A 25,164-nucleotide genomic window follows, 5' to 3' on the forward strand; every position below is an offset into this window, starting at 1 on the left:
TTATTTTTTCTTATAAATTTTGAGATGCTAGTTAAATCTCACCGTTAATATTGACTTTTGAAATTTTAATATGACATGTACACATATGTATATTTATGTCATTGTTCAGTAAAAAAATAATAAAATTTTAAGGAATAATTACATAAAGTACCATTTTTTTGTAAAAAAAATTATATTTTTACGTTTACTGATTTTTTTTTTTTTTTTTTTTTATTTTTTAGGATTTTCTATAGAAACAACAAAAAAGTAACAAGAAAACTACAACAAAAATAATAAGAAAATTACATAAAAGTATTAAGAAAATAACATCCAAACAATATCAAAACAACAACAAAAAACAACAACAAAAAGCAACAACAAAAAATAATATACATATAATAAAAAATCAACAATAAATTAACCAGAGTACAATATAAAAACACTGTATTTTCGATAAATAAAAGCATAAAAATCGTAAAAATATTTAAAATGTCGTACAATTTTATTTTTGTAATTTTTTTTATTTATTTGTATTTGAAATAATTCCAAATTTGAAAGGTACGGCTATGGAAATTAGGGCACAAAAAGCCACTTCTGCGTTTCATTTTTCCCGCTTTTTCCTGATTCTCCCGCTGCTTCTCTACCACGAGATTCCTGCTCTGCACTCCTCTCCCCGACTAACTGCCGTTCGCTTTCTTTGCCGTGACTTCCGACCACAACAACTTTCGGCGGCTCTGCTACCCGCGACTTCCCAGTTGCGCAACATAGGAAGATGGGGGAGAGAGCTAAGAGCTTAGCATTGATGGGTGCGGGTATTCTTCTTGGCTCAGCTTCTACCTTGTTTCTTCTCAGACTCATGTCAAGGTAACTCCCATTCACTTTCGTTTCTAATTGAGCTTCTTAATACTGATTCTAATTCCCTATTTATTCTTTTTTGTACCACCGACAAAAATCCAAGGCAACTTTCATGTACGAAAAAAAAATAAAAATAAATTCAAGGCAACTCCCATTCACTTCACTTCCTTATTCATTGATTCTATTATAATTGTTTTCCATTCTACATCTTTTACAACCTTCAAAATTCAATTGTGTGCCTCTTGTTTTGTCAATTTTTTTCCTCAAATATTTTATGTTTATGTATACTTTCTTACATATCTGCACGAGTCATGACATGGCTTAGTTATGCCTTTATTTCCTGGCAGAATAAGGAATTTCAGTTCGGACTCCAGAAATCAGATTATCTTCTATACCTAAAAAATGGTGGAAGTTTTAGTGTTATGTATTTTTTTTTGGGCACTGGAATAATTGGTTAGTTAGACGCTCACAGTGACCAAGATGTTTTGCTTTATATTGTTACAGAAAGGTGGCAATCCAACGCAGCGAAAACGCAATTGAGTTGAATTGTATGTGAATCATCTCATATGATTTGGTCATATTATAGACTACTTGTGATTGTCTTTTCTTGTAATTTTATTTTTGTTTTGTTTTTTTTTTGTCTAAAAGAAAATTGGGTTTCTTCAGCAAATACTAAATGCCATGCAGTTGGTGAGGATCCAACTTCAAATCATGGAATGGCTTGTGCAGACATTTTAAGTGATGACATCGTTTCTGAACAATTGAGCAGGTTTCCTTACAGCAAATTGCTTTGTGAAGGTTTTCAATATGGAAGCAATAAAATTCATCTTTTAAATGTCACGTATGTGTTTTCTTGTATACTTAGGAATATTCAGTTTCTTGGTCTTGAGTCTCAACACAAAGTTATTGGATCATATGTTGTGGTCATCGGCCTTGGAGGAGTGGGGAGTCATGCTGCATCTATGCTTTTGCGATCTGGAATTGGCAGACTCCTACTTGTAGATTTTGACCAGGTACATTTGGCCTATGTTTTTAGTTTTTCTTTAGTAAACATTGGTGACATCACTTAAAATAGTATTTTATTTTTAGTTTTACTAAATACTTTGAATTTTGATATCCTAGAATTACTTGTTTGGTTTCTTTTCTCAACCAAATGTGGGGCTTAATTTGTAGTGTCAAAATGCTGAGTAAATTTTTTTTATACGTACACACATTACATGATTTTTTTTTTTTAAATGTATGTATTTGTAAACCACTATGTTGGTCTAGGGTGACACTGACAGCGGCTTGGGAAATGTGGTGACGCCCAAGTTCGAACCTAGGATGAGGCTAATTAGGCAACAAGTGTGCCAATGAAAAAGAACGTTTGTTTTCTCATTGTTGTTATGGGTAGTTTCAGAGATTCCAATCTCTTTGGAAATAAATTTTCAAACCTCACATGATTTTATTTATAATTCTAAACAACATGAAAGACATTTGAAATATTGGTGAAATATAGATTTTTTGTTGAATTTTTGAGAATGAATATTTGATTTCAAAACTTTGATGATATCAATTGTACATTATAGATATTGTTTGATATTTCTTCGACATTTGATAGAAATGTGGACATACATTTTTTTCCCACTTAATAGTTTTTGAGTACAAATTATGTATATTAAATATGGGATGCAACTATAGTAGGGGTATCACTTTTGTCTCTATCGGTAGGGTCATTTATGTTTTCATCATTTGGAAATTTTTTAACCTAGTTTTTTTTTTAATGACAGTCTATCGCATGCATCTCATCCATTTCTTTTTTTGAAAAATTCTAAATAATTTACGATACCAAAATTAGAGCTCAAAACAATTAATTGCACGCATAAAAAAAAAGAAGCACACATCAACTAATGTTTGAATATTGTTTTTGGCACATTAAATTATTCAAAATGTTTCGAAAACAGGTGGAATGCATACAGTTATATAATAAAATTTGAGTTATAATTTTTCTAAGTATTAAAGATGAAGATGTCTCTATTAATAGGGACAAAAGTGTTACCCGCACCATAGAATTTTATTCTATACATGTATTTGTAGTGGCTACAAATTTATGTTGGTCTAAGAAATATTTAACATTTAAATAGTATAATATACCATAAATAAAAGAGAAATCGTTTGTATTATTCAATCGAAGGTAGTTCTTATTTTCCCCATTCAAAAATGAGAATCCATATTCAAAATATTAGGAAATCTATTTTATTATAAAAAAGTGAAACAAATTCGTAAATGAGTAGAAGGGTTACCTTGTTACCTTTGTTTTCTTTCAAGCCTAAGGAATCATTTTTACTTCCTTTCTTTAAGAATTAAAATAAATTTGTGATACTTAGCTAATGATTGTGTGAAGGTATCTCTTTCATCATTAAATAGACATGCTGTTGCAACAAGATCAGATGTTGGTACTCCAAAAGCCTCGTGTCTCAAAGAGCATTTTTTGTCAATCTTTCCTGAATGCCACATAGAGGCCAAAGTCATGCTGTATGATTCATCATCAGAAGACGAAATTCTTTCCGGCCACCCTGATTTTGTTTTGGACTGCATCGATAACATCGACACAAAGGTAATTTTTGCAAATAATCAAGTTAATTTTCTATAACTTTTTATTGCTAACAAAGAATTTTTAGAAATAATAATTAAATTAATACGTGGAATCATGAATCATTTGCATAAAATGCATTCTCATGTATAGAAAAGAAAAGAATATCTATGTATAAATTTTACGTAATCTTTGTAGATAATGGCACCCTTAAAACCACCTAGTCCATCCATTTGGGTGCATTTTGTTTTGGAAAAGAGAAAGAGGCCACTTGTCTTAGACTGACCTCTCCCTGATATAAATATGAAACCCTCACTTATGGCAAAGGAAAATCGGGGTTACAATAAGATAAGCTTCGTTTACTACAAAACGAAAGTAAACCAGATGGAGGCCATCCATTTGGGTGCATTAAATCTTGGCAACCAGCCTGCCAGTGCCAACCCAATATAGATTAAATTTCTGTAACATTATTTTTTATGAAAAAGAAACTTCGATTCCAATGAATGGTAGTGTACATAGATATGGTTGCTAGTTCACTACTATTTTTTCACATAGCACATCACACCATCTATGTGAATTGTATTGAGTAGAAAATGGTGAATGATTTTACATCTTTTATTTAAGCAAATAATATGTATTTAGACAAGATTAGGGAGTCTAAACTAAGAAACTAGGAAAGAGAATCGAAAACTAAGTAATTAATTCATTTACAACTAATATCTAGCTAATAAATTCTAACACTTCCCCTTAAGCTAGAGCATAAATTTTAATCATGCCCAACTTGTTACAAAATTAATCAACTCGCTCCCCATTCAAAACCTTTGTGAAGATGTCCATTAATTGTTTTCCAACCTTCACATATCCTGTGGAGATAAAATCTTGTTGAATTTTTTTATGAACAAAATGACAATCAATCACAATGTGCTTAGTTCGCTCATGGAACACGGGATTTGAGGCAATATGAAAAGCAACTTGATTATCACACAATTTTGCTGGTACTGAAGTTTTAAATCCGACTTCAGTCAAAAGCAATCTGATAAATCTACACTATCTCACACACTGGCTGTGCCATAGCTCTATATTCTTATTCTGCATTGGATTTAGACACAATATTCTGCTTCTTACTCTTCCAAGAGACTAGATTGCCCCAACAAAGACACAATAACTTGAAGTGGAATTTCTTTCTACCTTGGAACCTGCTCAATCTGCATCTGAGAAACACTCAACCTGGGATCTGGGTGTGCTCATAATCCTTGTAAACAATACCTCGTCCTGTGTTTCTTTCAAGTACACAAAATTTGCCCTAATGCTACCTAATGATTTTTTTTTTGAAAAGGAGGAGGAGACCACTTAACAGGTCTCCCTTGCAAAGATTAAAGCCTCACTTATGGCGGAGGAAAACCGTGGTATACAGGATGTAAAACAGTTACAGTGTAATACAACTATGAGTGACCCATCAAAACAAAAAGATCCTAGAATTTTACAGCATAACACTCCATTCTCTGCTTAAGTCTAGAAAAGAAAAAACCTCAAAATGTTTGGTTTTAAAGACCCAAGTGGCTGTCCAAAATTTAATTCTCTCTTAAACAAGGTCTGCTGATTTCTCCACCCCTTCGAAAGTTCTGCTATTTCTCTTGTTCCACACAGCCCATAGTAATGCTAAAATTGCCGTCCTCCAAAGCTTAACTCTCCTTTTGCTTCCCATCGGTTTACTTAGTATGACTTGTGACACCAAACAAGGTAGTACCCAGTGCAGGCTAAGTTCTTTGAATAGTAATGACCAAATTTTTTGAGTGTATGTGCATTCTAGGAACAAATGTTCGATCGTTTCATAACTGGCTTTGCAACAGATACACCAGCTCGGAGATGAGGCCATGAATGGTCTTCTCTTTTGTAGCACCTCGTGGACATTTGCTTTCCTTAGAGCCACCACCCAACCAAAAACTTTTACTTTAACCGGTACACAACATTTCCAAAAAATTTTAGTCCAAACTAAGTCACTTGAGCCGTGACTTGAGGTAAGCCAATGGAAGGCAGATTTGCAAGAGAAAGAGCCTCCATATTCTGGCTTCCAACACCTACGGTTGATTGAGGAGTGGGCCAAATTCACGTGTTCCAAGCGCTGCACTAGATCCATTAGACTTGGGATTTCCCTGTCTAACAAATTTCTTCTAAAATAATGCTACCTAATGATGAATTGTTGGAGATGACATAAACTGACTAACAACACTAACAGTGAATGTAATGTCTGGACGAGTTAGATAAATCAACTTTCCAACCAATATGCAAAATTTCTTAGGATCTTCAAATGATTCCCCACTTGTAAGGTGCACAACTGGATTCATTGGAGTACTATAAGGTTTTGCTCCCAATTTTTGTCTTAGTTAACAAATCAAGTACATACTTCATTTGAGATAGAAAAATTCTTTGTTTACCTCAAGTGACTTCAACTCCTATGAAATACTTGAGCACTTCCAAATCCTGTGTGTGAAACTGGGCATGAATGAAAGATTTAAGGGAAGAAATGCCCCTAGTATCGCTTTTAGTAATAACAATGTCATCCACATACACAACCAACATAATACACCGACAATTGATCTTTTATAGAATATAGAATGGTCGGACTTACTTTTCAACATGCCAAATTGCTCAACAACTTAACTAAATTTACTAAACCAAGCTCGAGGACTTTGTTTCAAACCATATAAATATTTGTCAGACGACAAACTCGCTTTAACTCCCTCTGAGCAACAAACCTAGAGGGTTGCTCCATATACACCTTTTCCTAAAGATCGCCATGAGGAAAAATATTTTTAATATCAAGCTAATACAATGACCAATGATTTTAGTTGCCATGGAAATAAATAGTCAAACAAATGTTAGTTTAACAACAGAAGAAAGAGTATCACAATAGTCCATTCCATAAGTTTAAGCATGACCCTTAGCAACAAGACGAGCCTTTAATCGAGCAATTGATTTGTCTATATTGACCTTAACTGTGAATACCTGTTTGCACCCTATGACTTGTTTTCCTGAAGGAAAATCAACCAAGTCACAAGTACCATTTGTATTTAAGGCATTTATTCTATCATTGCAGCAAGTCAACCAGAATGAGATATGGCTTCACGAGCAGTTTTAGGAATTGAGATAGAATCAAGAGAAACAATAAAAGAGCAAGAAGAAGAAGACAAATGAGTATAAGAAATGAAAGAAGAAATAGGATAAGTACACTTTTACCTTTACATAGAGTAATGGGAAGATCATCATCGCCGGGCTCTGGATCTGATGACGAAGAAGTAGGTTCAGGATATGAAGCAGGAGGTGGACGCCTGGAGTACACTTTAATAGGAGTTAGAGGCGGAGGAGGCATAGGCCTGTTAGGGGCTGTGGTTGAGATATGTTAAGTAATGGAAGTCTTTTTAGGAAGTATACAGGGTGAGGAATAGGTTACCCGTTTGGAATGTGATAGAATATACCAACAAATCATCATCTTGCCCATGATGAGTAAGAATTGATAGAGACATAACACAGGGTGCGTATTCCATGAAAGTAACAGTAATGGAGACATAATATTTCTTAAGATGGGACAATAGCACTTGTGCTCTTTTTGAAGACGAGAATAACTAAGGAATACACAGTTCAATGATTTGAGATCTAATTTGGTTACCTGTGGAAGAACTTTACGAATAAAGCAAGTGCTACTATAAATCCTTAGCTCAATAGGAAATAGTGGGTTATTGGGAAAAATAATTTTGTAAGAGATCTCACCATGAAGAATAAAAGATGGCATGTGGTTAATCAAAAAACATGCAGAAGAAATAACACGGGGCAAAACAGTTTAGGAACATGCATTTGAAATAAGAGGGCTCTAATTGTTTCAAGGAGATACCTATTTTTTCGTTCCGCTACACTATTTTGAGATGGAGTATCAATACAAGAAGTTTCATGAAGTATTCAATTTTGATCCATATAAAAGCGAAATAAACCAGATTTGTACTCTTTGGCATTATCACTTCTCAAAGTACAAACAAACACATCAAATTGATTTTGAATTTCATCACTAAAGGCACAGAAAATAGAGAACACTTTTTCATCATAAACAATTAAGTGACATGAGAATAATCATCCACAAAAGTAACAAAATAACATAAATTAGGTTTAGAGAAGATAGGAGAAAGACCCTAAACATTAGAATGACTAAAAATGAAACATTAGCATGCTTATTGACTCTAGGGCTTGAATTAGTGCGATGATGTTTGGAAAACTGAAATGATTCACAATCTATTATAGACAACTTACTACATTATGGACACAATTTTTTAAGCAAAGGAAGAGATGAGTGGCCCAACCTACAATGTGCCTCAAAGGGAGATTGTACACCAGAACTAGCAACAGATTTAAGTATTGGTGTATCAAGAATGTAAAGGCCTCCAGATTCATGTTTTTTACCTATATTTTGCTTCGTCATAAGATCTTGAAATAAGCAAAGATCAGATAAAAAAGAGATACAACAATTAAGATCACGAAAAAATAAATTAAAAGAATAATTATTTATATGTAAGACTGATGACAAAGGAAGCATTGGAGTAGGAGTAATTGTCCCAGACTCAAGAACACGAGATACACGAGATGGTGATCCATCGGCAAAGGTAAGAATAGAAGTGGAAGCATGAGGTTGAAGATTAGAAAAGAGGCTAGAATTATTTGTCATATGGTCTGTCAGAATCATTGACCCATTTGAAACTTGAAGAAAGAAAACATACATTTGTTTTACCAGAATCAACAATAGTGGTGATAGAAGGAGATGTGAATATTTAAAAGACATACTCTTGATACTGTATGAATTTGGCATATTCATCTGCAAAAACAAGAACTAGTCTTTTAGAAGCCATTATAAATACTATGTTCGTCCCACCAAACTAACTCAAACAACAAACCAACATCCAAATCCGATAAAGAAGCAAACAAATTGAGACAAAAGTTGGGAACAAACTGAGATAGCGAGCCATCAATCAAAATCTCACAACCAAAATCCAATAAGAGAACAAAAAAATAAAGAGATTAACAAAAGGATTGAAAGCCCAACACTAGGAGAACTAAACCTTGTGAGCCATAAATCTGGAAAAGTGATTGAAAAACATGAGCACTGAACGACTGAAAAACTAGAAGTGAACGACCGAACCAAAACTGACCACTAGAGTCATCAGCACTTGCTCTCACGTGCCAGCGTGTGGGAGCTTTCATAGCGGAGGACGGCGGTGCATGTGGCTCACTTGCAGGGCTTTTGGGCACCAAAGTTCGACGACAGGCAGAGTGGTAGGTGGGATTTTTCTGTGGACAGGCGGTGAGAACAAGGAACCACTCTTTGATAAAGAAACCCTAAAAAATATCAAACTCTAAAAAAAATTCTAATTTTGAGATGAACTCTAATTTTGAATTTCGAATCTCAATTTTAAGAGATGCTCTGATACCATGTATAAAATGGTAAATGAAATTGTATCTTTTATTCAAGCAAATGATATGTATTTATACAAAATTACGGAGTCTAAACTAGGAAACTAAGTAAGAGAATAGAAAACTAAGTAATTAGCTCATTTTCAACTATTGTTCGGCTAATATATTCTAACATACAGGAAAGCTTTCTTATGCTGGATATTTTTTTGAGTATGAAGGTTTCTCTATGCCAACAACCCCAAACACTTTGATAGGGCATAGTTTTTCAAATAAAGAAAAGGTGCAAAATGACTCAAACCTTCCACCATGCTCAAATGGGACGTGAGATTTCCATATTAAAGTGAAAGATGCAAAATAAATTACGGGTATTATGCTTGTAATATACTTTTAGATTAACCTTTTTTGAACATTTTTGTTTATTTAGCGTGGGGAATTTTCCTTCTAGTTTTGTACTCCTTTTTCTTTTAGTATGTCTATATGGTTTCCTCTAAACATTTCTGAGAGAAAATCAGGTTTTGGATAGTTTCTTGGGTTTTTAAGACTAAACATTTTGAGGATTTTTCATTCTTAGATTTATGTAGAGTGGAATATTTTGACGTACTAGGATTAAGTGCAAAGTTTGTTTTGAGTTTTTGTATTTAGCTAGTTGTGCTATAAATTATTGTTACCACGATTTTTCTCCGCCACAAGTGAGGTTGTCAATAAATTTGAGTGGGGACCGATCTAAGTGACCTCTTTCTCTTTTCAAAAAAAAAAAAATTGTTCCTCCTCTAAAGAAAAATGATTTTTTTTTTTGAAGAAATAGATGTCATATGTGTTAGACCGACCCCTCCCAAGTTATTTATAATTCCTCACTTATGGCAGAGAAAAATATTATTTCAAATTTGGGGAAAATACGAAGTATAAAAATTAAAATAAAAATAAAATACAAAACGATGTATGGAAATGAAAAGTAGAGTCACATGACACTAGCTTTATATATTTTACCACCATTCTCTACACAGATCTATAAAAGAGAAATGAATTGAGTTGCTCTATCAATTTTTATATCTTCATGTGTGTATGTTTAGGTTGCACTTCTTGCAGCATGTGTGCGTCGGGGTTTGAAAGTCTTATCAGCAATGGGAGCTGGTGCTAGAGCTGATCCTACAAGAATACGCGTGGCTGATCTGAGGGAATCAACAAATGATCCATTATCACGTTCTGTAATGTCTCTGCCGCTATTTTCTCTTCTTGCTTAAACATTTTCTGTTTTAATGGATTTTATTTGGTTTTCAGAGGTATTATTAGGGAGAACAGTACCATGTATGTAATATCCTTCAAAGGTTGATTTAATTTTGTTTTTTGTTGCTCTGTCTTGAGTGGCTGTCTAGTATAATGATAAGGATAAATGAGAGCTTTCTTATGTTTGTAAACTGAATTGGAGTGCAAGGTTTGCAAGGTAAACTGAATTGGCTTTAATTTCATTTTTTGTTGCTCTGATCTTGTTAGGAAGTGGCAGTGCATTATGTAAAAGCAAAGATACCTACAGTTCTATGTCTGAGTTCAATGATCAGTGATTTTATATTTAACTTTGGGAAATTATTATTGTGTAATTAGTTTAATTTGCTACTGATAGAGTTTACTTATTAGTAGTATTCTTTCTTTAATCTGAAAATGAAACATTTGAGGGCAATTTTCACATTCTTTTATATGCACTAATTACAGGTAAGACATCGTTTGAAGAAAACTTATGGGATTGAGGGTGGCATTCCTGTTGTGTTTTCTTTGGAGAAGCCTAAGGCTAAGCTTCTTCCATTCAAGGGACCAAGCGGAGAAGAAGAAAACCCATCAGCTTATCAGGTTAAGACAGTTGTAAATTTAAACTGCATTCTACTTTTTTGTAATTGTTAGTTTTCTGATTTAGCTACACACCAGAACTTGTAATTATGTTGCTCTTGTTTTTGTGTTTTTTGGGGCTTACACGTCTCACCTTTTTAGTGTGTATTTAGTCATTTACTTGTGTTAGACTTCCTATCATATACTTATGTTAGGGGATCTAAATACTTAGGTGGCTTTAGGTGGCTTGCTTAAGAGGGGGCTGGTTAGTTATGATACTTTTTTTTTGAAAAAGGAGAAGAGATCCTTATGTCTTTGACAGGATCCTCCCCGATATATATTAAAAGCCTCCCTTATGGTGGAAGAAAACCATAATTACAAATAAGAACAAAACAAAAATTCTAAGGCAAGAGTATTCCCCCACTTTGCCTCAGAAGAAAAAGAAGAAAATACATCCACATACTGACCCTATACAAATGATTTCCATTCTCTACACAAATCTAAAAAAGATAGGTCCTCAAAATATTTAGTTTTAAAGACCCAAGTAGCTGTCCAAAATTTGACTTGCTCCCACACATCCTCTTCTGATTTAGTAGTCCCTTCAAAGATTCTGGCATTTCTTTCAAGCCATACGGCCCAAATTGTTGCTAATATCGTTGTTTTCCATAACTTTGTTTTGCGTTTACTTCCATTTAACTTGGACACTATCAAATGTGATACAGACCTTGGCATAGCCCATGATAATTCAAATTCTCCCAACACATATGTCCATATTCGACGAATATATTTGCATTCCAAGAAAAGGTGGCCAACAGTTTCTCCGCTGCCTTTACAGCAGACACACCACCCCGGGGAAATACAAAGAAAAGGCTTCCTTTTTTGCACCTTATCATGGACATTTACTTTTTTCAAAACCACAAGCCAGCCAAACACCTTAACTTTTGATGGAACACAACTTTTCCATAGGGACTTTGTCCAATCCAGGCCCCTAACTGATGGATTTGATGTCAGCCAGGAAAAAGCTGATTTACAAGAGAAAACACCAGAGGGATCTGGTCTCCAAATACGGCTATCCTCCGAGATACTCAGCACTTTTACATGTTCCACTTTTTGCATCAATGAAATAAGGCTTGGTATCTCTCTATCCATTAAGTTCCTTCTGAATTTGAAATTCCAACTCTCCACCCATCCACCTGGTAATCCCCCGTCAACTAACATTTCCTTTATAGGAGCGTTTCTTCCTTTTGAGATCACTGCTAAATCAGGGAATGCACTAACCAAAGGACGATCGTCAATCCAGACGTCTTCCCAAAACCGAATTCTATCTCTTCCTATTTTAAAATGTACCAAACCCAGAAACTCGTCATACAAATCTGAGATATCTCTCCACGGACCTTTAGGAGATAGACGACTACCTTTCTTAGAGTCCCAGAGATTATCAGCCCTACCATATCTACTGACCACCACCCTATGCCACAACGAGTTTTGCTCTAAGGGAAATCTCCACAACCACTTCATAAGCAAACTTCTGTTTCTTAATTCTAACCTCCCAATTCCTAGGCCTCCCTCATGTCGAGGCCTACAAACCTCATCCCAAGCCACTAAATGCTCCCCACCTGTTGACTCACTACCTTCCCACAAAAAATCTCTCATCATCTTCTCCAATGCTTTAGTTACTGACTTAGGTGCTTTAAATAATGAAAGGAAATATAAAGGAAGGGAAGATAGAACTGACTGAATGAGAGTCAGCCTACCCCCTTTAGATAAAAATGCACATTTCCATCCATCGAGTCTGTTGGCGCACTTGTCCAGAACTGGTTCCCAAAAACTCCATTTCCTAGGCGAACCCCCGAGCGGCCCAGGATATTGCAATGGCCAGCTTCCTACTTCACATCCAATCCTCCTTGCAAGCCTTGAAACCATTTCCTCATTCGTACAAATTCCCAACAATTGGCTTTTGCTCAAGTTAATCTTTAATCCAGATAAAGCACAAAATGCTTCTACTACCCTCAACAACTTGTGTAACGATTGTTCATTCTCAACAAAGAATAGCGTATCATCTGCGAACTGAAGGTGACTAACTTGGACTCTCTCCTTTCCTACCAAGAATCCAGAAATATTACCTGAGCTGACAGCCTTATTCGTCATTCTCCCCAGCACATCTGCAACCAGGGTAAATAGGAAGGGCGAAAGTGGGTCACCTTGTCTGAGTCCTCGCGACCCAGAAAACTTTCCCCTTGGTGCTCCATTGACGAAGACTGAAAATGAGGTAGATGATATACACCCTTTGATCCACTTCCTCCAAATTTCTCCAAAACCTTTCTTACACAAGACTAAGTCCACGAATTCCCATTCGACTCGGTCATAAGCTTTTTCAAAATCAATTTTGAAGACCAAACCGCTTCGACCTCTACTTCTATAGTCTTCTACTGTCTCGTTAGCGATGAGAACTGAGTCCAGTATTTGTCGACCCTCAACAAAGGCCGACTGAGTTTCAAGGATAGTCTCACCCAAAACGCCCCTGAGTCTGATAGAGAGCATCTTAGCAATAACCTTATAAACGCTTGTTATCAGACTGATTGGTCTGTAATCTCTAACCCTGCAACTGCCAAGCTTCTTAGGAATTAAGCAAATGAATGTTTCGTTGATGCTTCCTTGAATAATACCATCTCTTTCGAACGACTTAACCACTTTCATCAAATCTTCTTTGATTACCTCCCACTGAGACTGAAACAAAGCCAAACTGAAACCATCCGGCCCCGGTGCTTTACTGCCTTCACAGCTGAAAACTGCCTCTCTGACTTCGCTTTCATCAAACGGTCTTTCTAAATGCCTAGCGGAGTCATCTGGTATTGCATGCTAATCAATTCCTTCAATACTACTACCCACTCTTCTTTCAGAAGTATACAGACTTGAGAAAAAAGAAGTTATCTCCTTGACTATTTCTTCCTTCTCCTCAATAATTGATCCATCTTCTCTCTCAAGTCGTGATATTGTGTTCCTGGATTTCCTTGCATTCAGCAGATTATGAAAGAATCTTGAATTTGCATCGCCTTACTTAGCCCATTTGCATTTTGATTTCAACCATACACCTCTTTCCTCTTCGAAGACCAGTTGCTGCCATTCTTTTTTGATTGCCCTTCTTTCCTCCATTAATGATTGGTTCCACTCATCAGAGGCTTCCAAACTGTCTAGCTTCATCAGTCTTCTTTCCATTGCATTTTTTGTCAAGTGTTTATTACCGTATATCTTTTTGCTCCATTCCTTAATGTTGCCTTTGACTTCCCTCAATTTACTCATAAACTTAGTGCCCTCCCAACCAGCTCCTTCAGCCTTCTGCCACCAACTTTCAAACTCTTGGAGAACGTACTGTGCTCTAGCCATTGATTATCAAAACGAAAGGGCTAGGACCCCAGGAAGGGGGATTAGAATCAAGTACAACTGGACTATGGTCCGAAACAATCCTGACCAACATCTCTTGTCTCACAAAAGTGAACGCATTACTCCAGCTGTTGGTGAATAAAAATCTGTCTGTACTGACAAATAGGCTTGTTTCGAAAATTCAACCAAGTAAATTTTCCATTATTCAACTGCGGGTCCATTAACTTCAATTCTCGCACCAATTGATCAAACATCTTCATACTCTTAGTCCAAGAGTTACTATTAAGTTTCTCTTGCACTCTCCTAACCACATTAAAATCCCCTCCTAAACACCACATATAACCACAAATTGCACTTAGACTCGCCATCTCATCCCAAAATACTGACCTTTCTTTATATGAACATGGGTCGTAGACCCCCGAGAACCACCACGGTCTTCGACCTTCTGCTTCAATTAATACTGAAATGGAAAACTCACCGACCATGGACTCCAACACATTGGTACTTCTAGTATCCCATACTACCAACGTACCTCTTGATCTTCCTATGGCAGGCATCAAAATCCATGCTTTAAACCGGGATCTCCAAATACTACCAATGAACTTTCTGTCAACAGATTCCTTCTTCACTTCTTGTAACACCACCAAATCCGGATTCACCTTACTGATTGTAGCCTTGATTGCCTTTCTCTTCATCTTGTCTCCACTTCCTCTAACATTCCAAGTTAGGATTCTCATATTGATCTTTTTGGAAGCCCCTCTGTTTTCTGACCTTTCTCATAATTTATGTTAAAGGTCAAGTTTTTAAGCTCTCTATTGCTCTTCCTTCCACCTTTGGGACACTGATTCTTTTGATTCTCTTCCTTCTCTTTAAGTATTAGATTCATGCCCAATTCTGCCATGGATTCAACTAGCTCCGATTCAGAAAACAACAAATTATCTCTCTCGTCTGGATCGGCCATTTCCGTTCTTGCTTGCTCAGTAACTAGCTCATGAGGCTCTGAATCACCTTTAAATCTATCATCCTCTTGCCAAAGCTCCTTGATATGACATAAAATATCTTCATTTTCTTCCGCTTCTTCTTCTTCTACTTCTTCTTCTTCGTCTTCCTCTTCAGTACAAGAACCATCTTCCTCTTCCGAATTGTCATCTTCTGAGCTGAATTTGTTAATTGCTTCCACACTTGGGTCTTCATCCTTGTCCAACTCCTCAAGGTGATCTTCCCCACCTATCTGCTCCATTACATCAACGCTGCCAGAAGAAATGAATTTTCTTTTGCTAATGTATACTTTCAGCATTTTTTTGCTAATAATTTCCTCCCCAAGTAAAACTTTTTCTGATGCTTGTAATACTGAGTTTGAAATAAGTCTTCCTGTAGCCATGAAGTCTTCCCATAAATTAATAGTTGTATTTTTAAAATCCTCTCTTCTCTTCGGTCTAACTTTCTTGAGAATGCCTTCAAAAATTACATTTAGCTCATTCAAGGCAGCTTTTAATTGATCTGATAAGGGCACCCGAACTGACCTTTTATCCAGTAAAATTGTATATAGGCCCAAATGTTTGTAATTAGGATGACCCATGTCACTACTCAGCACCTCCAATCCCAATAAAGGAGCAGCCACACCAACCGGCCCACTTACAATCTGGCCCAAACATTCCTTTGGCCCTACCCCTTCCAAGTAATTAATCTCGGACCTCTCCCCAACATATATTCGGCCCACCTCAGGTACAATACTGTCCTGGCCCATTTTAATAAAGGTATCATCTTCATATATCTGCCACATGTACTTTAAATTAATAAAAGTACTAGGTATTAAGGAACACCTAACACGTGGCCCTTCTAGGTCCCTCACCAGCCTCCTAAATATACTATGAATAGTTATTATTCCCTAGATTCCTGTGATTTCTTTTTGAAAATACCAACCGCCTCCACACCATTAATCCTCGCATGAAAATCAGTATCGATAGTCACAAAATTGTTTCTGCCCGTTAAAATCTTCCCTGAATGAGCACCGGCCACCATGATCCCCGGAGCTACTGAGTTCTCCGATGCCGACTCCACTATTTTCTCTGAAAAAGTTGTTGCAGATTCTCTATCGATCTCATCTTCGTTCATGAACCAGTTCTCAGCCTCTTGGTGAACAGGAGGCTCGGCTCCACCATGATTCTCAACACTGCCAGCCACTGCCAATATTTCTTCTTCATCCCTACCATCTCCAACCTTTTCGACTACCTCCACTCCATTTACTCCATCTTTTCCTTCTACGGCAGACTCATTACCATTCCCAAAGACCTTGTTGTGATCAAAATCTTGATACCAACAAGTACCAAAATATCCATGAAACCTATAACTTAAATCATTAAGTTTGAACATTTTCAATTCCACCCGTTTACCTTCGTGCTCTAAGACCACAGATTCTGGTACAAAACCAGTATCATCACCCCTCAACTGAAGTCTCATATGCGAGAGCATGCTTGCTTCAGCCGTGTCTTTATCCACATCCAAGAGACCACCACAACAATCACCAATTTTTCTGAACATTTTCATATGCCAAAGGTTCAGAGGCAAACCTTGTATTCCAATCCAAGAGTCCCTGCACTCCACTTTAATATTTTCCTTTTGTGACTCCCAACTCCATGGACAAAAAGACACTACAGTTTGTGCCCCTGGAACACTCATTTTTTGAATTTTGATTAAGTCATCTCTATCCATCTTGTCCTTACACCAAACTATGCATCTGTCATCAAATAATTGACTAACCACCAATTTTCTCCCTAACTCCCTAGAGAGATTATAGAATATGACACTCCAGGATGCATGGCTGTTGTCTCGGATAAGGATAGTGGCCAGCTCCCAATTTCTGATTTGCGCCCTCGATCTCATGTATTCATAAAACTTTGGTTGGTGGAATCTCTTCTCTGGATAAGGATTTTTTGGTTTGAAGCTAGGATTGATGGCTGGGAATAATTCCATCCACTCAATATCTCCTTTCCTGCGGCCAAACTCTTTAGCAGATACAAACTTTTTTGCATTAGCATTCTCCACCTGAATGTTCTGTTTGATCGTTGGTTTCCACGGCTCCTTCACTACATTCGCCCACGATCGCTGATTCAATAATCTTCTATTGTTTGTCTCTGCTTTCTGCTGAAGCCTATTCCCGTTAACAATAGCTTGCTCTCTCTTCATAGTGCTGTTGAGACACCTTAAAAAATCAGACCACCCCTTCGCCTTCTCTTCTTCAGGTATGATGACTGTTTTCATCACGTTGTTCTTAAGCACTGAAATTTTCAAAAAACATCCTTTTGTATTCGAAAAGCACTCCACGAGATAGCAACCAGAACTATTTTGAAACGATCTTTTGAAGCTGACTCTTCGCCTTTCCTCTTTCTGCTGGACTTCCTTCAAGGTCTCGATGATCCAATCCACAACATCAATCCTTATAGCAACTTCATACCCAAAATGTCTAGTTCTTTCACAAATGCGGACAGAGCCGCCATCGGACGTCAAAGTAATCATGAACACCTTGTGTTTGGTGTGGAAACTCCAATATTTTCGGAGATTCTGATTATAAGTCGAAGCAGTATTATTTTTCCAGTCAAAACCAGTGGGGTAGTGACCTTTTTTCTTCCCAAAACCAGTGGGGTTTCGGTGCATTCCATGGACAGAAGGGCCATGGAACCCCCTCGTGTGCATGGCTCAGTTCTCAATCAGAGGAGAGAGAAGAAAGGAGAGAGAAAATTTATTGACATATCAGGACCTATTAACTGTGTAAAAAGAGACTTGTAGACTCTGTAAAAGTATCATAAGAGATCATCTGTATAGAGAGGTTTGACTGCCTTTAATCAGTCTAAATGTTCAGTTGTAATTCTTGATTGTTCTCTCCTTTAGAACAAGTTATCAATAAAAGAGAAAGAGGACTTTCAGTAACAGATCTGTTTAGCTCTAACAACTCTGTTGTGTGTGTAAAGAAAACTTTTTTTTTTTTTTTTCTGAAAAAGAAGTCACTTGTGTTAGATTGACCCCCTCCCAAATTTTATTCGGGTCTTGCTTATGGAGGATGAAAATTGTGGTTACAACACAAGCATAAGACACAAAAATAATAAATAAATACAAACATGAATCTTAATTACAGCTGACTATGTTTTCCTAGTGTAAAATGAGACTCCATTCTCTAGTCAAATCTTGAAATGCTAACCTTTCAAACCATTCACTTAAATAAGCAGGTGGCCACCCAGAATTTAATCTTTCCCTAAACCACTTCAGCCCCATTTTGAACTCTTGCAAAGGTCCTCCCATTTCTTTCCAGCCAACCACCCCAAAATATAGCCAAAAACTGCTGCTGTCCACAATTGTTTGGTTCTCCACCCTCCTTTCAGCTTGCACATGATCAGCTGGCTACATGTATGATCATACCAATTGGTTGGTGTTATTTGTATTTCCAGATGCTGTGTACGTGACAATCACAGAAGGATGCCACGTACAGATCATGCATGGTTAGTATATATCTTCCGTCCTTCGGTGTCACGGAAGGTGCTATATACCAGAAGTTATTCGGAGGCTCTCCCTGTCAGCAAAGGCAGAAAGAACTCTGAGATTCTCATTAATAAACTATTATTGAGAAGGATCAAAAGTTATGGGTGTTCCAGGAGGTTAGCAGGTTAGTCTGGTTCGGGAAAGCTCTGGCTAGATGTTCTTGGAACTTATTCGGGTGTCTTATCCGGAACTCAAGGCGACGGTTGCATTCCTTCTTGACACCAAATCAGATTTTGTCACCTACGTTAGACCTTGGTAGTGCGTGTATGTGCTTCTGCAACTCTCTTTTGTCCAACGACTTGTCTAGACACCAAATTATCAACTTTGCAAGGTAAAACCTTTGGGCTACACGTGTCTTTCGCCCCACGAATTTGATTGCAGTAGCCACACACCACACGATGAGGAGACTCCTTATCAACCAACAGTTGGATCGCCAGGTTGAGTTATCAGCCAGTGTTACCCGTTGAATATGAAACCCTAGGTCGGTGAAGGGTATGTTCTCATCCATACATGTGCTTATAAATACCCTTATTTTTCATGTGCAAAGAGTGAACATTTTTGTTGGAATATATTTTACCAGGATCTAGATTTTTTTTTTTTTTTGAAAAGGAGAAGGAGACCACTTGACAGGTCTCCCCTGCAAAGATTAAAGCCTCACTTGTGGCAGAGGAAAATCGTGGTATACAAAATGTAAAACAGATACAGTGTAATAAAACTGAGTGACCCAGCAAACAAAAAGATCTCAGAATTTTACAGCAAAACACTCCAATCCCTGCTTAAGTTTAGAAAAGAAAAAACCTCAAAGTGTTTGGTTTTAAAGACCCAAGAGGCTGTCCAAAATTTAGTTCTCTCCTAAACAAGGTCTGTTGATTTCTCCACCCTTTTGAAAGTTCTGCTATTTCTCTCATTCCACACAGCCCATAATAATGCTAAAATTGCAGTCCTCCAAAGCATGTAAACTAGGTTATAAGAGTTGTTGGATAATGAGACTATCCTATTCCTTATACTATTTCACCTAGGGTTAAGATTTAAATTATATAGAATAAAAAATGATAAAATAATAGCAAAAATAAGCCTTAAGTGGCTGGCCATATAGATGGCCCCACTAATTATAATTGTCATTTTTTCAACCATTTATCGTTTATTTGACAAATGCCATATTTTTCAATTTTAATTTTATAAATACAAAACTATTTATTTAATAATTATAATTAATTATCAAATAAAATTGTCATTTATCTTATTTATTAATTAAATTCCACTAAGTCTCTTAATTAACAAAGGGAAATTTGATTTTTTATGCTTACATATACTTAAAATTTTTTCCCTAAACTCATAATATTTAATATTTATGGAATATGACACATTTTATAATATCCTTAAAATACCCCCCATTTACATCACCCTCCTCTCTCTTCTTCTCTCTTTTATTTCACTACACTGTCAAGCCTTCGGGCCCCATCTGACCCACTATCGGGCCCATCGAGCCCACCATCGGGCCCATATCAAATTCTATTTTTTTTACACAGGCATCGAGCCCCATCGGGCCCACCATCGGACCCATCGGGCCTATCAGGCTTTTGTCTTCCTTAATTTTCCTGTGATACCATCGGACCGGTGTCGGGCCTGTATCGGGTTGCATCGAGCTCGACGAAATCAAACCCCAAACCTAGATTTTGCCCAAATCACATCCGGCGAAAATAATAAAAAAAAAGATCCAAAGGCTTACCTTCGACATCTCCGTTCGAAGCTCGGTGGTAGAGCGTTGGAGTCGCGTCTCACGGTGGTCGGTGGTCTGGGTAGGCGGTGATTTGGTGCTCGGTGGTGGTGATTTGGTGAGGGTGAGGCGGTGAGAGAACAACGAGAGAAATAGAGGAAGAGAGAGAGTTGAGGTTTGAAAAATGAGAGGAGTATTTTTGGGTTTAATGTAAAGTGGTCATATTTTTTTAATTTTTAAATGCATAAGTTTAGGGAAACAATTTCCTCCATTAGTATGCATATATAATCCAATTTCCCTTAACAAATAAATTCTAAAATATCTTTTCTTCACAATTAAGCCATTGCTTAGTGAAAATTCATAAATAAGACATAGTCTAATTTTAGAATTATATTTGATTAATTAAAATCAATTAACTGAGTCTTACAAGCAGTATTGTCTCAACTAGTGTGTGGATTATGGACTTATATAATCAAGCTTCCAATAAGTAGCTTTAGAATTTACTTGTAAATTCTCTAACTTCTTAATTTCTTCTTGCACCATTATAGATTTGGAATTGCACTCTTAATTATATAGAGCGCTCTATATGTTCCACGATATAGATACGCTGTGAATTATCCATTGTAATAATCTTAATAATTAATGATCCTCTATAAATGATTCACATCGAGTAGGGACAAATTTACCGTTACACCCTTCAATGTTTTTTATCCTTAAAATACTTAGTTACCTATAAATGATATTTCAGTAAACTAATATAATTAATGAAATGAGTACTCAACCATTTATCTCTATTTAGCCAAGCTCGAAGGAAATCATCATTTCACTTCTATGTTCAGATAGAAGCTATAGATTCTGTATCTATGATTAGTGCTCCCACTCAATTGAACTACCATATCCTTAATCTGTATGTCATGAGAAGATCCATTGGTCGACTTTAACGAACAAATTGAAGAACATAAATAATACAAATGAATTAGAACCTAACCATCTCAGGATTGAGATCATTTGATCTAGATCAATTAGGTGATATTGAATTAGATAGATATTACGGTAAGTTTATTATATTTTATTCAAGTTCAATATTTGTTCTTTCCGATGCATACTCCATATATTCAACTCAAGCTTACTTTAACCAATGCCCTGAAAAGGACATAGTACTTATTTAAGGTGCAAGTAAACTACATTGTAGATTATCCTATCAGTTAAATCCTGTGTACTGATAAATCATAGGAATACATTTAATCACATAATCTTGATTATTTTTCATTATGTTGACATCACAATAAACAAGAATATCAATGTGATAAGAAATTAGATGAACTTATAAATCATACAAGTGGTCACATGAACAAAATAACACATTAATCAAGTAATGAAATAAATCTGTTTCTTTATTGATAAATGAATATTCAAAATTACATTGAAATTGAGTTTTTTTTAGTATACAAAACTGAACAATTTTTTCATACTTACAGAACCTTTGTCAAAATTCCTATAAACTTTTTTTTTCTCCAAGAGAAACTAAAGGAATACAGAGCAGTATTCATACAGTAAACACTTGTAATATTTAAACACTTGCCTGCAAGGCTAATACAATGGACTCGTGGACTAGGGATTATTAATGCCCGAATCACGTATAAATTACGTGTCGATTATTTATCGCTTTGCATTTTCCTTAAGCTCTAATTAATCGGTTTTTGAAAATTTCGGTAAATAGTTGGGTTTGGCGAATCCACCTGCCTGAAATTATTGTTCAATGGCAGAACAAAGTTATTTCAGTTCTTGCTCCACGAGTTGACGTTGTCTTGGGTGTTTTTGCTTATTCTAAGACCTAGCCTGTCAAAAATAGGCCTTAGAACGACGTGTTCTTGAATGTTTTGGGCTTGAGAATCACTATGCTGGCTGGCCGATTGGTGAATCTCATGTTCTCGAAATGTTTGGTCGTCCCCCAACACCTCCTGGTGCCAGGGACTGGCTACTCCTGCTGTACGATCTGTTTAACAAGATTTGACTGTCTTTTGGCAGGGGAAGGCCTGTCCTCGTGCTCGAGGGACCTGGTTGATGAGCCTTCCTTGCAAAGGATCTCTAATTAGATCCTGACCTCTTATGGCAGTTCTCTCATTGAATCGCCTTATCAGGTTACTGGCCTCCCTATAACGGCGGTCCAGCTCTGCCTGATGGGCCCAGGGATGGCCTCTTGGTCGTCCATCCATCTCAGGAATTCGCGTCTCTGTTGGGTGAAAGCATCGCAACCAACGTGTGGTTCTTCTGTTTGGGTGACCTGGCCCACGACTTTTCTGAGCCTAGGCAGCTCGATGTCCTCTCTTAGGTCCACATGAGGCTCACTAATAGCTAGTTCGTCAATTCCTGGCCTTGTTTCTCCGGCATAATATTGGGGACCAGTCCAGTTTCGCTCCGTAGAGGTTGTTTTGTGTTGACAGGACCTTTTCTTTGAGGTGTTGTTGGCGGATCTGTTCTGGGCAACAAAGGTGGGTCACTAGGATTCACCGTGTCGGTAGGACCAACAAGATTAGTGGTATTGGTTGGAGTTGCAGGATTCGTCGGATCGACAGTATGAGTCGGATTAGTGATGCCTTCCGTGGTGGGAGGAACTCGAACATTGGGATCAGTTGCCATAGGATCTTGAGGAAGACCTAAGGAAGTGGAGGTAGTGGTTCTCCTCGTTACAACCATGATGAGTAGTCATGATGATAAACAATGCTCTCAATAAAAACACCAAAATGTTGACCTCAGCTTTGGTCAATTGACAGCGGAGCCTTATTTATGACTGACAATCACCACGTGTGAATTGTAAAAGCAAATAAAAAAATTGACACAAAAATTTATAAAGGTTCGGTTTCCTTGTTTAGCAGGTAATGATTTATTTCCCTTTTAGTTGTATTAATTCGAGAGATAACACCACCCAGATTATAGGTTTTTACCTTGTAATTTCTAGCTATGACTCTCTTTGAATGTTACAATAGTGAAGACTGAGATATGACAGATTTTTGAATAAGTGAGATGAGAAAACAGACTAAGTGTCTAGTGAATGGTAAGTGGCGTGTGAGAGAGGAGAAGCAAGAGTGCTCTAGGGCTTGAAGGACTTAGAATTTAGGTCCCTTTTCACTTACCCTAATGCTCTTTATATAGTTTAGAGCTTACAAAAGATCTATATTCAAATAAACTAATATCCCTCAAAAATAAGAGATATTACTCTTTTATCATATATTTAAGTTACAAAAATAACTAACTAATCTCCCTAAAAGATTGATAGATGTTTTGGGGTTGAAACCCTACTTTTGTGGGTTGTTGGAGCTGTCTGGTGGGTGAAACTGAGTTGTGATCAGTCCAGGAGAATGGCTCTAGACCCCCACTCTCCAATTGGGCTTCCTTTCGCTGCTCTTTATCTGTGCTGGCTGGCCGACCTTCTGTCTGGGGCTGGCCGGCACATACTCATCCTTGGCCAGCCAGGGTATGGTCGGGCCAGACCCTCTAGCTGGCCATTTTCTTGTAATTTGACCTTGCCCGAGTGTTTGGATCTTTTGCCAATTGATGTGTTGTGCATGGTGATTTTGCATACCTATAAACATACTGTATTTCACGTGGCCCCAATCTTGCCTACGTGGATATACCACGTCATGTGGGCGAAATTTGGAATAACAATATGATATCGTCCCCAACGGTGATATCAATAAGTGGTGGAGTGATTTGATGATTTGATCACTAAGCATGAGATCATCGCTATTCGCTATTAGACTCTTGATTTGATGAATTTGGAGAAAAGTATATTACGTTTCTCCAAGTTACTTATTCCCAAGCCACCTTGTAGTCTAGGTTTACAGATCTTTTCCTAGTACCAAGTGACTGTAAGCTCTTCATTCATCTCAAACAAAATTTTAACTACGTGAATAATAAGACTTTTATCATCTTATTGATAGAGTATTAGGCCTTTAATTAGGCACCGTACTGAGAGGTACAAATCTGGTATTAAATACCATATATTCCAGTGTAAACACAATTCTAGGGTACATCAATTAGCCTAAAGACTAAATCATTCAAATACAATAACTACACAATTTACACCGCTATTATCCAACTTATAGAGCTTGGTTTCCATATTGGATTAATACCGAGTAAATGCCTCTATATACACTATTTTCTGCAACCTATATTTCTGTATCTTAATAAAAGACAAAATTACTCTTGGCCATCCGATATGAAATGACGATTCAATATTCAAATATAAAATTTATATTACAATGCACAGAGTATCTATTTCTTATGTTCTGGAAGGACCATAAATGCCTACCCATTATCCTTGTTATACAACGAAAAACATGACAAACCCATGTTTGGCAACTCTATTTTTATCAAAAGAATAAAGAAAATGCTTAGCAGACACATGAACCTGTAATATAGGCAGAAAAGTAAATTTATTGTCAATTTTTCTATGACATTCTTTCTAGCTAATGGTGTTTTTTTTAAATATTATGTTATCTAGTGTTGCTTTGTTGCTGTTATTATTTCTTCTTTGGTTGACTTTGTAAGGCATATTGTATTTCAGATAGTGCCAGGTTTTAGGGTTCGTATCATACCTGTACTAGGGACCATCCCAGCAATATTTGGACAAGTGATGGCCTCCTATGTTGTCACACAATTGGCAGGGTTGCAAATTCATACAGAACCTGTGGTAAGTTTGGATTTGGATCATTATCGAACTCTTCACCAACGGCTTATTGAGCATGAAGAGTCATTATATGGCACTTCCGAGCTAGTCCAGGTATGAAAGTCCACGTAATGTATCTTCAGTTTCATGTTAACGTTTCATAAGTTTTCTGTTTACATCGCGGAA

At 36.8% G+C, this 25,164-nt stretch overlaps 1 protein-coding gene across 5 annotated transcripts in view; it reads left to right on the top strand.

Annotated features, from left to right (window-relative positions):
- The first annotated feature begins 545 nt into the window (after nucleotides 1-545).
- LOC115719684 (tRNA threonylcarbamoyladenosine dehydratase) overlaps nucleotides 546-25,164 on the top strand; it is a 37,296-nt gene continuing 12,677 nt past the window's right edge. Inside the window, exons 1-9 of one of the 5 annotated variants that reach the window (XM_030648822.2) lie at nucleotides 547-843; nucleotides 1,182-1,239; nucleotides 1,339-1,382; nucleotides 1,483-1,603; nucleotides 1,700-1,847; nucleotides 3,218-3,430; nucleotides 9,931-10,065; nucleotides 10,568-10,702; nucleotides 24,877-25,092. In XM_030648822.2, coding sequence (XP_030504682.2) covers nucleotides 1,551-1,603; nucleotides 1,700-1,847; nucleotides 3,218-3,430; nucleotides 9,931-10,065; nucleotides 10,568-10,702; nucleotides 24,877-25,092 — 900 coding nt within the window. In that variant the 5' untranslated portion in view covers nucleotides 547-843; nucleotides 1,182-1,239; nucleotides 1,339-1,382; nucleotides 1,483-1,550. Of the gene's footprint in view, nucleotides 844-1,181; nucleotides 1,240-1,338; nucleotides 1,383-1,482; nucleotides 1,604-1,699; nucleotides 1,848-3,217; nucleotides 3,431-9,930; nucleotides 10,066-10,567; nucleotides 10,703-24,876; nucleotides 25,093-25,164 lie in introns of all 5 variants that reach the window. The other 4 variants (XM_030648821.2, XM_030648823.2, XM_030648818.2 and 1 more) reach the window with 4 other exon arrangements.

This window comes from Cannabis sativa, chromosome 9 (genome assembly GCF_029168945.1).
Source record: "Cannabis sativa cultivar Pink pepper isolate KNU-18-1 chromosome 9, ASM2916894v1, whole genome shotgun sequence".
Classification (NCBI taxonomy): domain Eukaryota; kingdom Viridiplantae; phylum Streptophyta; class Magnoliopsida; order Rosales; family Cannabaceae; genus Cannabis; species Cannabis sativa.